This window comes from Puma concolor, chromosome A1, assembly GCF_028749965.1.
Source record: "Puma concolor isolate L17-30 chromosome A1, mPumCon1.1.hap2, whole genome shotgun sequence".
Taxonomy (NCBI): Eukaryota; Metazoa; Chordata; class Mammalia; order Carnivora; family Felidae; genus Puma; species Puma concolor.
Window position 1 is genome coordinate 116418996 of NC_141667.1, and position 15342 is coordinate 116434337.

At 34.0% G+C, this 15342-nt stretch overlaps 1 protein-coding gene across 5 annotated transcripts in view; it reads left to right on the forward strand.

Annotated features, from left to right (window-relative positions):
• IL6ST (interleukin 6 cytokine family signal transducer) overlaps nucleotides 1-15342 on the forward strand; it is a 55410-nt gene that overhangs the window by 18469 nt on the left and 21599 nt on the right. For 3 of the 5 annotated variants that reach the window (XM_086700739.1, XM_086700747.1, XM_086700754.1), the window contains 5 exons: nucleotides 904-998; nucleotides 2294-2373; nucleotides 6856-7161; nucleotides 8030-8150; nucleotides 14879-15045. In XM_086700739.1, the coding sequence (XP_086556865.1) occupies nucleotides 2310-2373; nucleotides 6856-7161; nucleotides 8030-8150; nucleotides 14879-15045 (658 nt within the window). In that variant the 5' untranslated portion in view covers nucleotides 904-998; nucleotides 2294-2309. The remainder of the gene's footprint in view (nucleotides 1-903; nucleotides 999-2293; nucleotides 2374-6855; nucleotides 7162-8029; nucleotides 8151-14878; nucleotides 15046-15342) is intronic. The other 2 variants (XM_086700744.1, XM_025924090.2) reach the window with 1 other exon arrangement.

Sequence of the window (15342 nt, forward strand, 5' to 3'; positions counted from 1 at the left end):
TCTACTTTACAAATAATAAAATTCACAGATTTAAGTGTACAGTTTATTGGGAAGGTTATGCCATTTTATACTGTAATGTGCAGTGTATGAGACGGCCTTTATGTCGTAGTCTCATAGTCTCAACGTCTCAACAGTCATAACACTGTTGATAATTTTTTAGTTTTTATTTTTTGACCAAAACTAGAAATGATATTGGGTAGTTCTTGTTTTATTTTTTTACTATTTTTACTGTGCAACTTACATGCAATGAAGTCCACAGACCATAACCATAGTCCAAAATATAGAACATGTCTAGCATCCCAGATTGCTCTCTACTGTCCTCTTCTCCACCACCCAAAAAAATAACTTCTATTCTGATCTCTATCACCACATATTACATTTGCCTGATTTTGAGCTTTGTATAAAGGGAATCATGTATACTTTTTGTGTCTGATTGCTTTCTTCTCTATTGTATGTGAGATTCAGTCATTTTGTTTTGAGTACCTGTAATTCTTTTTCATTACTGTGATTTAGTTACTTGAATTTTTCTGTTCCACCATTTCTCTGGTTTTCAGCTTCTACTTTTCACTATTTATGATTAACACTTGTATGAACATTCCTGTACGTGTCTTTTAGAGGAGTGAGGCACTGATGTCTTTTGGGTATACACCTTGTCCAAGTAGATTTTGCTGGGTTTTTTAAATTGAGTTTTAATTTATAAAGAATAAAATTGATCAATTTTTACTGTACAGTTTGTTAGGATACAATTCCTCATAGGTCTCTTGAAGGTTTGCTTACAACCTTGAAAAATAGGGGTAATGTTTTCCTCCAGAGTAAAAGGCAAGCATGCTTACTGACGTTTGAAAAGATCTGGGTTTTTAAGCTCAGTCTTCTCTCCTGTAACATAACCCACTGTGTGTACAGGTGTTACCTGACTCTCTTCACAATGCTGTGTCGGAATTGGGGCTCAGGCAACTGGCGCAAGAAAATGCTGATAATCTGAAAATGCTGCTCCTGGTGTGAGTAATCAGGTCTTTTGTCTCTGACAACAGGAGTTTCAGGTCTTCTGCCAGTATCCATAGAACTGGCAAGCTAACTTGTTAGCTTGCAAGTAGGGTAAAATCTTAGAGCTTTCACTATTCTTAACACAATTCAGTGAATTTTGACTACTGACTATTTGAATATTAAATGTGTAGTCTTGTCACCACCACACTCAGGTCATAGAACATTCCCATCACCCCAGAAAGTTCCTTTGTGCCTCTTTACATTTATTCCCCTTCCCCACTTCAGCCCCAGTTAGCCCTTTATCTGCCTTCTGTCACCTTAATTTTGCCATTTGTTGAATATCCTGTAAATGGAATTATACAGTACATAGCCTGTTGTGTCTGGCTTCCTTCGTTCCACATGTTTTGAGATTCATTCATTCTATTGCATGTATCACTAGTTCATTCCCTTGTATTGCTGAGTGGTATGCTATTGTATGGATATACGATTGTTTGGGTATTTGTGTATCCATTCACCAGTTGATAGACATTTTTTTTAGTTGGGGACTATTATGACTAAAGCTGCTATGAACATTTGAGTAAAAGTCTTCATGTTGACATGTATTTTTAGTTCTCTTGGATACATTCTTAGGAGTGGAAATGCCCAGTGTTATTATGTGCTTTTAACTTGGTAAAGAACTGCCAAATTGTTTTCCAGCGTGTCTCTTTTATCTTGTATTTCTGTCTGGGGTAGTTTTAATTTGCATCTCTCATTATGAGTGAAGTTGAGAGTATCATTTCATATGTTTAAATTACTTGTATTTCCTTTTCTATAAATTGTCTGTTCAGCTCATCTTGCTTGTTTTTCTTCTAGGTGTTGGAATTTTTTAGTGATTTGTAGGCATTCTTCATATATCAGGGGATATTTTTGGTCATGGTATGAATTACAAACTTTTTTTTTTTTCCATTCTGGCGAGTATCTTTTGAGGTTGGTTTTGGTGGGTTTTGCCATGAAGAAATTTGTCTCTCTGAAGTATTGTCTCACATAGTGTTTACTAATAGTACAAGTCTACACATCAAAAGAAACAGGATTGCTTTTTTAATTGATCTTAAAGTGTAAGTTGTTTTCCATCACTATTTTATTAGCCATAACTCCAGTGGGAATAAAGAAAAATGTTTTGAAGACTTAAATTTGTTTTCTGCATCCTCATAAAATTTTATCACCGTTTAGAAGATGATTATACAGTGGAAGCAAGAGCTTCAGAAATTGTGTTATTATGTGTTGTAAGAGAAAAAATATTGAAGATAATACCATTGTATGTCTTTTACAGAAATATCTAATGCAAGATGTTGACATTGAAAACTTGGATAGTGCAAGCGTTGTTTATTTTCTTCACCACTGAATCTGTAGGTAAGATTCATGAAATACCCTTCCTCCCAGCATCACAAATTAGGTTTATATATTTTTATATAATTTTATAATTAATCTTATGTTTCATAATTATATAATTATTTTTATTTTTTTTCTAGGATCATTATTGAGAGAATAATGCTGTTAAAAATGATTTTGAAATGTAAAAATACTCCTGGTAAATTATAATTTGAGTTGAAACAGTCACCCAGTAATCCTAAATGCTGTTTCTGTATACTGGCAATAACTTTAAGGTGGGGAGGGGAAAAAATATATTTTTGGTTTTGTTGGGTTTTGGTTTTGTTTTTTTTTTTTCAATTGATACATAGGGGAAAGTCTGTTACATTTAGTGGCCAAAGGTATCACTGAGCAGGAGTGTTATTGTGATACCAGTATAAAGAGGTCACTTGAAGCAGTACTGCTCAAACTAGACCACAACGTGATGCCCATCTGAGAACTGGTTGTTGTTACTGGTCCACTTAAGTACAGAAATTAAGAATAAATGTTAGAAGTTCTTAACAATTTGACATAGCCATGATACCCAAGCATGTGATCCCTGGACTTGTCTCATCAAAAATGGTACAGAGCAAAGATTGTGAAAGACTGGGGGGAAGAAAAAGCCATACTGATCTTTTCACCACAGATAGTTTGAGAAGCACTGCTATAAATCATCCCCTTTCTAAATCTAGGAATGCAGCTCTTTTTGAACACTTTAAGTGACATAAAGCTTATTTTGAAAATTGTTGCTATTTGAGAAATCTTTCCTTATTCTGAAGCCCAAATTTTTCTCCTTGAAATGTTTTCCCATTAACCCTAGTTCTAGACTACTCCCACTTTCTCTTCCCACTGTTCAACTCTTCACATATTGAAGAACTGTGTTTATGTGTCTCTTGAGGCCTCTCTTCCCCAAATTGAACTTACGCAGTTATCCTAATTATTTTTTACAGCCTTGGCTTCTAACCCTGTACATGCTGATTACACTTCTCATTCTTCCTTTGGTTGCCCATAGCACCTTCAAAATACTAGACCATCCCACCTCTCACACTTACCAGCTGTAGGACTTTGGCCAGTTGCTTAATCTGTGCCTCAGTTTCCTGATCTATGAGATGGGAATAATAATGGTTCCTAACTCCTAGGGTTATTATGGAGATTAAATGAATTATTATACAGAAGGCATCTGGACGGTGCCTGGCCCATAGTAAACATTATAAAAAGGATAGTAATTATATAATTATTATTGAGGTTCGAATAAAATACACTTAAAAAAGTGAATTTAATGTACCAAAACTGGACTTGGTCTGAGTATAGTAATTTTATAATTTACTTTGATCTAAACATCATTTTTATTCAATCAACATAGTTTTTTCCAGCTAAGATGGACTGTAGTTTCATATTAAGCTACTAGCCAGTGAAAATTCTTAAGTTATTTTCACATGAATTACTTTTAAGCCATTTCTCCCTTACCCTGTATTTATTTCATATCAGCCTGAATGGGAGGTATTTTCCTCTCTGGCATAGTTCATTATCTTGGTTTTAGCCTACTGGTCTATTTTTTCAATATAATTTTAATCCTAACATTATGATCCAAAGCGTTGTCAATCCTTCATAGTCTTGTCCTTTGCTAATTTGATAAGTGTGGATGTCTCTCTGTTTTCTGCCAAGTTATCAATAAATATGTTCAGAATAACAGGACCACGTTATTGCTGTTTCACAAATTACTCTAAAACTTTAGGCTTAAAATGGCAATCATTATTATTTCTCACGGTTTGTGTGTCATGAATAAAATAGCTGGACTGTTCATCTTTGCTGTATGATATCTGGGACCTCAGTTGGAGTATTCTAAGATTGGGAACTAGAATCATGTGAAGGCACATTCATTTATATGTCTGGTGTTGATGCTGGCTGTAGTTTGAGGACTTTGCTGGGCTTGTTGGCCAGAACAGTGCATGTAGTCTCCCCATGTGACCTTGGCTCACCCGCAACATGTGGCTGGGTTCCAAGGACAAATGTTCTAAAAGAGAAAAAGAGAGCTAGTCAAAAGTTGTATTCATTTAATGATCTAGCCTTGGAAGTCACATAGTACACTCCATTAGCTGAGGCAGATCGGAGGGCCATTAGTACCCACACAGATCCGAGGGCAGGAGTTGACCCCATTTCTTTGTGGAAGGAGTATCAGTCACATTGTAAGAAGAGCACGTGGGATGGGATAAATATATAGGTGTGACCATGTTTGGAAAATACAATCTGGCACAAGGGCTAAGAGCAGGCACTTGAGCCTACTCAAGACCTTTCTCACGCTGACTTTTCTTGTAGTATTTTTTATATTTGAGTAATCAACCAATTAAGATTCAATTTAGTTTGAACCAATGGAATTTCTGTTTTTGTAACTCAGGAACAACCAAATAACAGTTTTGTAATGTTCATGCTATATTACATGTTATAGTATATTCTAATCCACATTTCTTCATCTTGTCTATGTAATTACCCCAACTAACTTTCTCAGTTGCTTAAAAATTAAAATGCTTTCTTTCTAAACAATTTAATCTCAGATAACCTGGTAGCCCTGTAAAAATGGTATTAATTTAGCATAGGATGATTTTAATGAACCTGTATTTCACTTTGGAACATTTGTTCATTTCTGGTATTTCTCTTATTTTGTGTGTTTAAAAAGTATTAATACTGAGCCTGTAGTTGTGTCTCATGTAGTTCTGTAAAGTGTATTGTGTACTTACTGTTCCTTATAATTACTTTAGAGAAAGTAAAATAGGAGTGATTTTACCAAGGAATAAAGTGAGGTCTAGGGATTTGTAAGGACTGGCCCACTATCAGAGTAACTTGTTAGTACCCCACAAGATGAAGTTCCATACAATTGGAAGTTTAGAGTAATGCACTGGGACTTACTGTAAACATAAATAAATAATAGCAAGGTCATGTAAACATCCCACATTATGAGTTTTGAAACAAAGAAATACACATTCCTACTCTGGGCATTATAGGCTTTATGAGAGTCCAGGATTCCATTTTGGAGTACAGTTTTGACTGCAAAAAAACTGTTTTTAATTCTTCCTGATGACTTTGAGAGAACCTTCCAGACCCTATCAGTGTGACTTGATTGTCTCTGGAGATTAATAATAATGATGATAGGCTGCCATTTATTGGTGGACTGTTGAATATCAGGCATTGAGATAGATGTTTTATATAAGTAATTTTTAATCTCAGAAACACTTGTTTAGTAACTTCATTTTCCAAGTGAAAAAAACTGAAGCTCAGTTAGGATAGGTAACCACCCAAGAACCCATTGGCAAATGGGATTTTCTAGGGAAAGCTGCCTTACATTTCTAGGCAGTGAGGCTAGAATCATGCCAAGTAGTTGGGAATTTTATGTTGATGGTAGCAGGAAACCATTAAATAATTTAAAATAGGGAAATAGCATGATCATTTTGAATAGTAACTCGGGTAGTAGTATGCAGGATAAACTGGAAGGAGGTCAGGCCGTGGTGTAATGGCCTGAGCTTCAGCAGACAAAATAGGGCTGGTAAGAAAGTAGTTGATAAACATATTAAGAATCTGGAACCAACAAGACTCAATGCAGTGTTGTTAAGTTGGAAGTTGGAGGAATCTAATTAGAGACATTGAAGGTGACTGCAGGGTATCTGGCCTAGATCACTGGATGCACATGGTGCTCTGAGCAGAGATAGAGAAATAATAAGTTTAAAGGGAACTGTGGTACATATATCTTTAGATATGTTCACCTTAGAGTACTTACAGAAAATCTCACATGGGTATGTATTTCAAGCTATTGAAAACAGTAGGAAGTTAGAGCTGGAGATAGGGATTTAGTTGTCATCCGCGTGGAATTGAGTATAGTTAAAGCATATAGTTGTGGTATAGTTATTTTTTCATGCAGTCTGATTTTTTTGTTTTTTAATATGGGATTTTATCCCATATACTTACTGCTAAAACATATATTTGGTCATCTTGTTTTAGTCTCCATGGTTTTTTTGTTCCCTTGCTGTTTACTTTGTTGTCTGAATTTTGTTAAATGAACATGCATACTATCTTCCCTGCCCCCATCTACCCGCCCAACACCATCAGGACTGGAGAGCAGAACCTACCACTGCCTCTTTTCTGGAGGGTTTAATTTAGACCTTGGGTCTGAATCAAGGAACAGGATTGGTGGTGGAATAAGTCTGAATCATGCTGCAGGCAGTCTGTGTTTCCTAAAGTAAAGTTGGAATAACTATCAAAAGGGCTGAAGCTTACATACATTTTTCTTTTCATTAGCCTTATAATTTGTGTATTTCTTTACAAATTTAGGCATTGAATTCTGGCCATGTTTTGTTTTTTTTTTTTACTGTATGTTCCTTTTTTCCTGTCTTTAGAGATAATTTATTCAATATTGAGGGACTGCTTTGATATAAAATACCATTTTGTACCAGAATGATTCAGTCCATTTTTATATTTTCTGTTGTTCCTTTTCAGGTGAACTTCTAGAGCCATGTGGTCATATCAAACCTGAATCTCCAGTTGTACAACTTGGTTCTAATTTCACTGCAGTTTGTGTGCTAAAGGAAAAATGCATGGATTATTTTCATGTAAATGCTAATTACATTTTCTGGAAAACAAACCATGTTACTGTTCCTAAAGAACAATATACCATCATAAACAGAACAGCATCTAGTGTCACATTTACAGATATATCGTTATTAAATATTCAACTCACTTGCAACATTCGTACATTTGGACAGATTGATCAGAATGTTTATGGAATCAGAATAATTTCAGGCTGTAAGTTTTGTTTTTGCCTTATTTCAGACTTTGTTATGACTGTTGAATTACATTTGTAATGTCTGTTGGATTTTATGAAATGTGGCAGTCTGTTGGCTTAGTGACTTTTGGACATAATTAATTAAAAAAAATAAGTTTTGAAGCGGAACTATATTTGCATTAATAATATACAAAAAGCCTGAAGAGTAACATAAGTTTTCTCTTTTATGAAAGTCAGGTATCCATCAGTTTTCTAAAAAAATGTTTTGACATGAGACCCACAAAACATTGTTGAAGTTTATGAATGTAGTCATAGTAACTTTCAGTATCCCTTAATTGCCGAGAAGATGCACATATAAAGCAACTAACTGGCGAAAGTGAAGAAATACTGGAGAAAGTCCTATGTCAGAGTAAATAAACTTAGTGTGACCCAAGAGTGGATTATCAAATTTATGGATACCCAAAACCATAATTTTGGGATTTGCTTTTCCTCCAGCAGAGTTTTAGAAAGTAATAGGAAGAGAAATATAATTAATTTTGTTTCCATTTAATTGCCTTTAATAACATATGCAGTATTATTAAAATAAACTTCATGGAGAAATCAGTTAATATGGATATCCAGTTATAAATGAAAATTGCTTTTGTGTAGACAATTAATTTGAAACATATGAGTTATGACAGTTATTATAGAAAATATGTATTATTTAATCTAAAAAGTATGAGTGCAAATAGAAAAGATTCGTTTTTTAGTCATCAGTCTTCTATACTTTTTGCTTAGGTTTGTTAATTTATCATCTCATTTAGGTTTTAAATATCTTGGGTAATATATAAATTGTATGTTATTTCTGGTCAAAAAGCTTTTTGAAATTTGCTGATTTTTCCCTATTAGTGCCTCCAGAAAAACCTAAAAACTTGAGTTGCATTGTAAATGAAGGAAAGAAAATGATGTGTCAATGGGATCCTGGAAGGGAAACATACCTGGAAACAAACTTCACTTTAAAATCTGAATGGCAAGTTGTTCTTGTTTTTTGTATGTTAAATTTAGTAAACTAGTCATTTGTGCTGGAGTTTTTATTTCTTCAAGTAGAAATATTAAATGCAAAATTCTAAACATTTTTTCATTTTAATGCTTGTTTGTTTATTTGTTTGTTTGTTTTGAGAGTCAGCAAGCGAGAGCACAAGCAGGGAAGGGGCAGAGAAAGAGGGAGAGCCAAGCAGGCTTTATATTGTCAGCATAGAGCCCTATGTGAGACTCGAACTTCTCACCTGAGCCAAAGTCAAGAGTTGGACACTTAACCCACTGAGCCACCCAGGTGTCTCAGATTTTTAGACATTTGTTTAAGCTTTTATTTTAGAACATCTGAAACATTTAAAAGTGGAAAGAATAGTATAATAAATCCCCATTGTGTTTATCATCCAGCTTTAGTAATGATCACCTCATAACCAATCTTATATATATCCCACCCCAGATTATCTTAAAATCTCAGACATCATATCATCTCATCCATAAATATTTCAGTACATATCTCTAAAAAAGATAAGGACCCTTTTTTAAGACCCATAACTACCGGGGCACCTGGGTAGCCCAGTCAGTTTAAGCAGCCAACTTCAGCTCAGGTTATGATCTCACTGTTCATGAGTTTGAGCCCCGTGTTGGGCTCTGCACTGACAGCTCAGAGCCTGGAGCCTGCTTCCAATTCTGTGTCTCCCTCTCCCTTTCTCCCTTTCCCCTGTTCACGCTCTGTCTCTCAAAACTGAGTAAACTTTTTTTTTTAAAGTACCCATAACTACATACCATTATTATACTGCAATAGAATTGAAAATACTTCAGTATATCATTGCATTTTCAGTTAGTATCATGTCTCATGATATATAAGTATATACATCTTTTTAATACTTTTTTAGTATAGTTGACACAGTTTTAAAATAGTTTGAGCTGTACAATATAGTGATTCAAATTCTGTATACCTTGTGCAGTGCTCACCATAAGCATAGCTACCATCTGTCATACACTATGACATTATCTTTGACTGTATCACCTGTGCTCTGTCATGAATATACGTATATATTTTTACATGTGTTCAAATCACAATCTAAATAATCTCTATGCATTGCAAATTAATAACGTTTTATAAGTTTGTCTTTACCATAGGTTCCACCTGGTTTTCTCTTCTTTCTTCTTCTTTGCAATTCAGTTGTTAAAGTTGCAGTTACACATTGTTTAACATGTTCCTTTGTGCCATCCTAAAAATTGCTGTTACATCTAGACAATCAGATTTGTGTGTGGTATCTTTTTCTTTCTTTTTTTTTTTTTTCCAAAGTAATTTGTAAGGGTGGTGTATACCTCCAGTCAGGAACCACCACATAGTGTTTGACTCTTTTTCTCTTTTTCCTCTTTGCTTTTTTTTCCTAAAGGTACACACCACCTTTTATCTTGATTTAAACTGGAGTAATAAGCAGTTAGACAATTTATGTCTACTATTTCTGACAGTCATTTTTATCTTTTCCAGTCCTATTGTGAAATAATTGATATACATCACTGTGTAAGTTTAAGGCGCATAGCGTGGTGGTTTGATTTACATGTACTGTGAAATGATTACCACAATAGGTTTATCTAACATCCAACTTTTCATATTGGTATAATTTTTTTAAAGAGGAAAAAAAATTTCTCCTTGTGGTAACTTATAAGATTTATTCAACATCTTCCTTGTGTATCATACAGTAGTGTTGGCTATGGTCATGTTGTACATTATATCCCTAGTACTTAGTATCTTAAAACTAGAAGTTTGTACCTTTTGATTACCTTCCTCCAATTTCCCCTCGCTCCTCCCACCGCCTTTGGTAACCACAGATTTGATCTCTTTTTTGGGTGAGTTTTATCTTGTTGTTTGTTTGTTTTAGATTCCACAAATAAGTGAGATAATAAGTATTTTTCTTTCTCTTATGTCACTTAGCATAATGCCTTCAAGGTCTATCCCTGTTGTTGCAAACAAGGAAAAGATTAATTTTTTAGTCACCAGTCTTTTATTATGTCCATGTCCATACTTTTTGCTTGGGTTTGTTATTTGTCATCTAATTTAGATTGTAAATGTCTTGGATAGTATGCAAATTATATGTTATTTGTGGTTACAAAAGTTTTTGAAAATTGCTGATTTTTCCCTTTTATTGCATCCAGAAAAAAACTTTAAAATTTGAGTTGCATTGTGAATAAAGGAAAGAAAATGATGTATCAGTGGGATCCTTGTTTTTCATGGCTGAATAATATTCCATTGTGTATATAAACCACACTTTCTTTATTCATTCATCCATTGATGGACCCGTACATTGTTTCCATACTTTGGCTGTTACAAATAATGCTGCTGTGAACAGTGTGTGCAGATATCTTTTCAAGTTAGCAGTTTTTATTCATTTGGATGTATTCCCAGAAGTGAAATTGCTGGATCATGTGTGGTAGTTTTATTTTTAATTTTTTTAGGATCCTACATAATGTTTTTCATAGTGGCTGTAGCAATTTTCAGTTTCACCAACAGTGCATATGAGTTCCCTTTTCTCCACATGCAGGCCAGCATTTATTATCTCTTACCTTTTTGAAGATGGCCCTTCTAATAGGCATGTGGTGATATCTTATTATGGTTTTAGTTAAAATTCTTCTCATAACAAGTGATGTTGAGCATCTTTTCATGTACCTGCCGCCCTTCCATTTATCATCTTTTAGAAAAATCTAGTCAGGTCTTTTGTCAATTTTTTATTTGGGTTATTTGGTTTTTTGCTGTTGAGTTGGATGAGTTCTTTATATATTAAGAATATTAACCCCTTATCAGATCTGTGGTTTCCACATATTTTTTTCCTGTTCTTTAGGTTGTCTTTTCACTCTGTTGATGGTTTCTGTGCAGAAGATTTTTAGTTTATGTAGTTCCGCCTACCTATTTTTTATTTTTGCTTGGGCTTTGAGTGTCGTATCCAAAAAAATCTTTTCCAAGATCCATGTCAGGCAGCTTCATTCTTGTGTTTTCTTTTAAGAGTTTCATGGTTTGAGGTCATACATTTAAGTCTTCAATTTTTTGAGTTAATTTTTGTGAATGGTATAGGATAAGGGTATAATTTCATTCTTTTGTATGTGAATATCCAGTTATTCCAGCACTATTTATTGTGAAGAGGGTCTTCTCTGTCAGGTATTCTTGGCTTCCTACTCAAATATTAGTTAGCATAATTAGTTGATTTTGACAATCTATGATATTAGCTCTGTCTTGTCTTTTCTACCTTGATACCTGTAATTTGAGAGGAATCCTGTAGTTTGCATTTGAATGACTTAAATATACTTTAGTTTCACTTTTTGATATGACCCAAGGAAGCACTAATAGGTTTTGAGTGTTGCTTATGTGTTTGAGAAGCCTGAAGTCATTAAGATAGGTTAATCTAACATGGGGCTCCGGGGTGGCTCATTTGGGTTCGGAATCAGACTAGAGCTTTCTAGAATAGGACTCTGTGCTGGCAGCTGGGAGCTGCTTCGGATTGTGTGTGTGTGTGTGCGTGTGTGTGTGTGTGCCCTTCCCCTGCTCACACACACTCTCTCAAAAATAAAAACATTTAAAGAAAAAAAAAAAAAAACAAGAAAACCTAACATCAAATTGGAAGCCAAGTAACTTGCACAGGAGGAATATATAGAGAATATTGGGTGGTTTGGCTAGAGCATAATTATAATTAGGGCAGGGTGCATAGGCTAGATTTTCTGGTTTTCAAAAATTGGAATTACAATAAAAACTTTTTGTGGTAGTTCAGTTTTCAGTAGCATATGTGTATGTAGAGGATCTTATTAAAATTGAGACTTACTTGAAAAAAAAAGTCGATTTCTTTGACTATTCAAAGTCTTTTCTGTTTCCACATAAATTTTAGGAGTGTTTTCCTCTACTTTTGTATAAAGAAAAAAGCCATTGGAATTTTGATAATGGTTGCGTTGAATCTACAGATGGCTTTTGGTAGTGATAACATTTTAACAATATTCTTTGAATTCATAAACACAGAATACCTTTCTTATTGTGTCTTCTTTGATTTCTTTCATTAGTATCTTGTAGTTTTCAGAGTAGAGATCTTTCACCTCCCTAGTTAAATTTATTTCTATTTTATTTTTTTGATGCTATTGTAAATGGGGTAAATTTATTTCTTTTTCAGAAAATTCTTTGTAAGTGTAAAAATACCGCTACTGATTTTTGTATTTTAATTTTGAATCCTACAACTTTACTGAATTCCTTGATTAGATCTAACAGATGTTTTGGTTGAGGATTTTTGCTTTTCTGATACCAAGATTGAACAGTGGTTTCAGGTGTGTTGTCAGCTCAATCCATTGATTATAAAATTTCCCATTCTTTTTTTCTTTTTCTTTTTTTTTTTTTTCTTTTTTTTGCAAAGACAGGTTTTGTGTACTGGACCTGGCTTTGACATGACTGACACACTCTGCAGACACAAGTAAAAATTGATTATAAACAAACTGTTCTTGACAGCAGTTTTTATCAAAGCTGGAAGAACTTTGCAGTGAACATTTATACAGACCCATCACCTAAATCCTGCAATTAGCATTTTACTGTATTTGTTTTATCACACAGATGTGTATCTATGCATCCTTCTTTTCACCTTTTTTAATGCATTTCAAAGTGAGTTGCAGAAATTAGTATACTTCACCCTTACACGCTTCAGTGTTTACATCATTAATTAAATGTAATTAACTAGACAGTCACCCATAGCTTTTGTGTTTTCATAAAATTTATGTGCATCTTAAAAATACATTCTTTATTATTAGTCAGTGAGTTTTGGCTACTACATACAGCTATGTAACTCAGACTCATATCAAGATTTAAAACATAATCATACCCCCAAAAAGTTCACTTATGCTCCTTCCCAGTCAGTCCTAACCACCACCCTGTCTCACCCCATCCCACAGGGCAGCTACCTGTCAGATTTTCTTCACTGTAGATTTTTGCTTGTTCTGAATGTCATGTAATCATACAGTATGTACTCTTCTGTGAATGGTTTTTATGACTCAGCAGGTTGTTTTGGGAATTAAACCGTGTTGCTTCCCGTTAGTGTTTCACTTAAAGGTTTGAGCCATCATCAGTGATCATTATTTGTACATGAGGTACAAAATAGTGGTATTCCATCTTTTTTTTAAAGTGGATATACTCAAAACTTCCTTTGATCAATCATTGGTTACCCTTAGGTACACAGTTCTTAGAAGGAAAATGGTATTGGTATTTTTCCCTTTACAACTAGTTTTATGATGACTTAGTTCCCTGGCATCCTCCAAAGGTAAATAATGAAGGGTTTATCGCTTCATTATGAATTCATATTTAAATATATTTGATGTGTTTCGGTCCATTACCATTTTTCTTGGTACTCACATTGTCCCATTTTGGTTCAGAGGAACTTCCTCAGGTTGGCTCTTCCTTTGACTTTACTCATTAGTCTTTGACAGCTTTCTTCATTTCTGATATGATGTGATTTTCCAAGTTCATTTTCTAAGTTCATATGTCGTGCCTCAGACCTAGAATCAGCCATTTCCCAAGTAGCCATGTTTCCATTTAGTGGGAAATACCATTTCGGGACTACATTCTGGGTGCTAGGGGAACTTACTGGTACTGGGTTGTTGTTTCTTGGCTTTTTTGGCAGAAAGAACTGGGAAGTGTCTTTAAGGTAAAATACATCATGAACTAATACCAATGTTTCCGATTTAAAATCTGGACTGTTTTTACTTAATTTCATTCATCTGACATCTACATCTTTCTTCGCTGCTGAAAACCTTAGTTTCCAACAACACCAATATAATTATTCATTTGCTTTAACTCACAGTAAACACAAGAGCTGCAGAATAACAATGCCAATATCAGCATCAACAATAGGAATACTAAGCATTATAAGATTATTTTTCTTTCATTAAGGATATAGTTAAATTGCTGTCTTAAAGTTACTTAAAATAATTTTCTCTGTGTTATAGCACCAACTCAACATCATAGTTCATGTATTTCATTTTGCTTTTGATTTTTAGGAATTTTTTTAACTGACATAATATACAGTATCCTGTTGGAGGTATACCTCAGTAATTCATGGAAGTTACCTGTTTTGTTTTGGATTTCACTTACCCTTCTATTTAAAAAAAAAAAAGTGTGTGTGTGTGTGTGTGTGTGTGTGTGTGTGTGTGTGTGTTTAATTGATGTATAACTTAAACATAGGTGAGTAAATATTATAGTATCATTTAAACTTTGGTGATAAAAATTAGGAAGTGGTTGCCTGGGTTTGACCGTAAAGAGGCTAAGGGAATTTTCTGGGGTGACAGAAATTCTTATCCCTATCTTCCTGTCACCTCATAACGTACTGTGCTTAGAAAAGGCATACTGTGCTTGAAGAAAGACATCACAGGTACAGTAAGGATCCTGTTTCAGAAATGGAAAGAAACGGTAGTAAGATTACAAGAAATAGATTTTTAGAGACAGGTCACTGAAGATAGAGCATGGTATTATAAATGTAATGTCCTTGGAGTAAAAATTTGAAAATAATTTTGTGTTGTAAGGTATAAATCAAACTCAAGTTTTAGAGAAAATTTATTTGTTTTTAATGATCAACAATTTATTTCATACTTATAATTCATTTATTTTAAGCAGTAATAATCTGGGTCTCATCAAATAACATTTTTCACTCTAATGTTTTGAAATCTATTTTTAATGACCGGTTCTTCCATTTTTGTATTTAGGGCAACGGAGAAGTTTGCTGATTGTAAAACAAAACGTGACACCCCCACCTCATGCACTGTTGATTATTCTCCTGTGTATTTTGTCAACATTGAAGTCTGGGTAGAAGCAGAGAATGCCCTTGGGAAGGTTACATCAGATCATATAAATTTTGATCCTGTAGATAAAGGTAGTTATAACACTGAATTTGAGAATTTATTAGATTTAATGGCTTATTAATTAGTTTTTCAATTTTAATGTAGAAACAACCACTTATTATTTTAGTGACTTTTACAAATTCATTTTATCAACATTAAAAATAATTTGGAAAAAGAAAAATATCCATAATCCAACTGCACTCATAGCAGTTTTTATTTTGAATGTTATCTGCTGGTATTTGTGCAGTTACCAAACAGTATTTATAGCATAGTAATCATGGTACGTGGGGTCCATTTTTATTGTGTTTTTCTTTGCCTATAAATATTTG